This window comes from Canis aureus, chromosome 10, assembly GCF_053574225.1.
Source record: "Canis aureus isolate CA01 chromosome 10, VMU_Caureus_v.1.0, whole genome shotgun sequence".
NCBI classification, from domain to species: Eukaryota; Metazoa; Chordata; class Mammalia; order Carnivora; family Canidae; genus Canis; species Canis aureus.
The window spans coordinates 42,264,713-42,267,705 of record NC_135620.1 but is presented as its reverse complement, the minus strand read 5'-3'; the positions used below and the strand labels follow the sequence as shown (position 1 = coordinate 42,267,705).

The 2,993-nt window shown below is 40.4% G+C and overlaps 1 protein-coding gene across 1 annotated transcript; it reads left to right on the top strand.

Annotated features, from left to right (window-relative positions):
• Positions 1-316: 316 nt before the first annotated feature.
• On the top strand, positions 317-859 carry LOC144321527 (interferon alpha-2-like; the record flags this gene model as incomplete). Its single annotated transcript, XM_077910916.1, has 1 exon — positions 317-859. A coding segment is annotated over one exon (543 nt), but the record flags the coding sequence as incomplete, so codon positions are not given.
• Between the last annotated feature and the right edge of the window lie 2,134 nt (positions 860-2,993).

Sequence of the window (2,993 nt, the reverse complement as noted above, 5' to 3'; positions counted from 1 at the left end):
GTTATAATATTGGGTAAATACTGCATTAGCACACGTGGCTGGAGTCCCCCGCTAGGTGCTCATGTCAATAAATGTGCATTTTTAAATTGACTTTGTAAAAAAAAAATTGAAATTGAAAGAAAAGGGCAAAAATAGAAAAAACCCCAAAATGGAAGTTTCTATGGTCAATATTTAAAAGGCATTCATCACTCAAAGTTCTCAGAACATACTGAGACTTCTTCAGGCAGTCTTGCAGAATCTCCTCTGACTTCTGTTTTTTTTAGTATAAGTGTTGCCAAAATGAGCACTCCCCTCTGGCTTCTGAACGGCCTCCTCATTCTCTGTGCTTCTGGCCCTGGTGATGTTGAGCTCCAGCCCTGCCTGCTCTCTGGACTGCAACCTGCATTTCAGCCATGGCAATCCAGAAACCTTCACACTTTTGAGTCAAATGGGGAGAATCTCCATTCTGTCCTGTCTGAAGGATATGACTGACTTCAGCTTTCCTTGGATGCTTGTCGATGGGAACAAATTTGAGAAGACAGAAGCCACAGCGGTCATGCATGAGATGCTCCAGCAGATCTTCAACCTTTTCAGCAAAAGTGGCTTTCTTCTGGCTTGGGATGAGACCCTTCTAGACAAATTCCTCACTGGACTTTATCAGCAGCTGGATGACCTGCAGACATGTTTGGGGGAGGAAAAGAACGTGGAACTGTTACCCCTGGAAAGTGAGAACTCCATACGGGCTGTGAAGAGATACTTCCATGGAATCAGTCCCTATCTTAAAGAGAAAGAATACAGCCACTGTGCCTGGGAGGTTGTAAGGGTGGAAACCAAAAAGTGTTTGTTCTTTAACAAGCTTACAGAGAAACTCAGGAAATAAAAAAGATGTCGAGTCTGAAAACTCATCTGGTCGACTAAATGGCTATTCTCTAGGACTCAAAGCGAATTTTATCTCTATCTTTATACCAGAAGAAAAATAAATAATAGCAAATGTATGAGATTATTATAAAGTTATGTTAAATGTTGTAAGTTGTTTAGAATAGAGAAATGCACAATTCATTTACAATAGCTTAAAATCTTTTGTACTTTTTATTTGCATAAGTTATTTGAAACATTTGTGCTGTTCATACTACTTAAGTATTTATTGTTCACAAACCACTTGTTTAGCATTGTGTTTTGAATACAACTACTGTTCATTTTTAAGTTATGGGAAATAAAAGCAATTATTTTAAAAAATTTGCTCACACACACTTTCTGAATAAAAAACTAACCCAAAACCTGAAATCTCACAAAATAAACCTACAGAAGGTTCCTGAATGAAAGGTATTAGAGAGCCCAACATGGCTAGTGGAAAAACCAATGCTAACGTTCATATGGAATTGCAAGTGACTTCAAATGGTCAAAACAATCCTGAAAAATAAGAACAAAGTTGGAAGGCTCAAATTCCTGATTTCAAAACATACTACAAACTACAGTTATCAAAACTTGGGATATTGGCATAAGAGTAGACATATAGACCAATAGAATAGAATTGAGAACCCAGAAACAATCCTATGTATCTACAGTTACTTGATTTTTGACAAGGGTCTTGAGACAGTTTAATGAGGAAAGAATAGTATCTTCAAAAAATGGTCCTGGGAAAACTGGATATTCACACTGCAAAAGAAGGAATTTGGAGCCCAACCTCACACCATACAGGAAAAAAAAAATCCAAAATAGATCAAAGGCCTAAATATAAGAGCTAAATCTAAATCTAAAAAACCCTTAGAGAAAAACAGAGATAAATCTTAAATGACATTAGATTTCCCAATGATTTCTTAGGTAAAACACTAAAAGTGTAAGTAAGAAAAAAATAGATAAATTGAACTTCATCAAAATTAAAACTTTTGAGCCCAGATGTCCATTGACATATAAATGGATGAGGAAGATATATATATTATATGTATATATATATATATATATATATATATACATATATATATATATATAAAATATCTATCTATCTATAATGGACTAATGCTCAGTTATCACACATGCATAAGAAGCACAACAGCTGCAGAAAAGAGAAGCACAGGAAAAGCGAGAAGCTGAGGCAGAAGAGGCAGGCAGGGTCAGCAGGGGCTAAACAAGGGGAAAGGTGAAGTAGGGACAAAATGCATATGAGAAACAACAGTGCAGAAAGGAGAAGCAAAAAAGGAGAAGCTGAGGCAGAAGAGGCAACACGATCAGCAGGGACTGAACAAGGGGGAGGCAGAGGTGGGGACAGAATGCATAAGAGAAACAACAGTTGAGGAAAGGAGAAGCATAGGAAAAGGGAGAAGCCGAGGCAGAAGAGGCAACACGATCAACAGGGACTGGACAAGGGGGAAGTTGGAAGTGGGGACAGAAGGAGTAAGAGAAACAACCGCTGCAGAAAGGAGAAGCATAGGAAAAGGGAGAAGCCAAGGCAGAAGAGGCAACACGATCAGCAGGGACTGAACAAGGGGGAAGCAGAGGTGGGGACAGAATGTGTAAGAGAAACAACCGCTGCAGAAAGGAGAAGCATAGGAAAAGGGAGAAGCCGAGGCAGAAGAGGCAACACGATCAACAGGGACTGGACAAGGGGGAAGTTGGAAGTGGGGACAGAAGGAGTAAGAGAAACAACCGCTGCAGAAAGGAGAAGCAAAAAAGGAGAAGCTGAGGCAGAAGAGGCAACACGATCAGCAGGGACTGAACAAGGGGGAAGCAGAGGTGGGGATAGAATGTGTAAGAGAAACAACCGCTGCAGAAAGGAGAAGCATAGGAAAAGGGAGAAGCCGAGGCAGAAGAGGCAACACGATCAACAGGGACTGGACAAGGGGGAAGTTGGAAGTGGGGACAGAATGCGTAAGAGAAACAACTGCTGCAGAAAGGAGAAGCAAAAAAGGAGAAGCTGAGGCAGAAGAGGCAACACGATCAGCAGGGACTGAACAAGGGGGAAGCAGAGGTGGGGACAGAATGTGTAAGAGAAACAACAGTTGAGGAAAGGAGAAGCA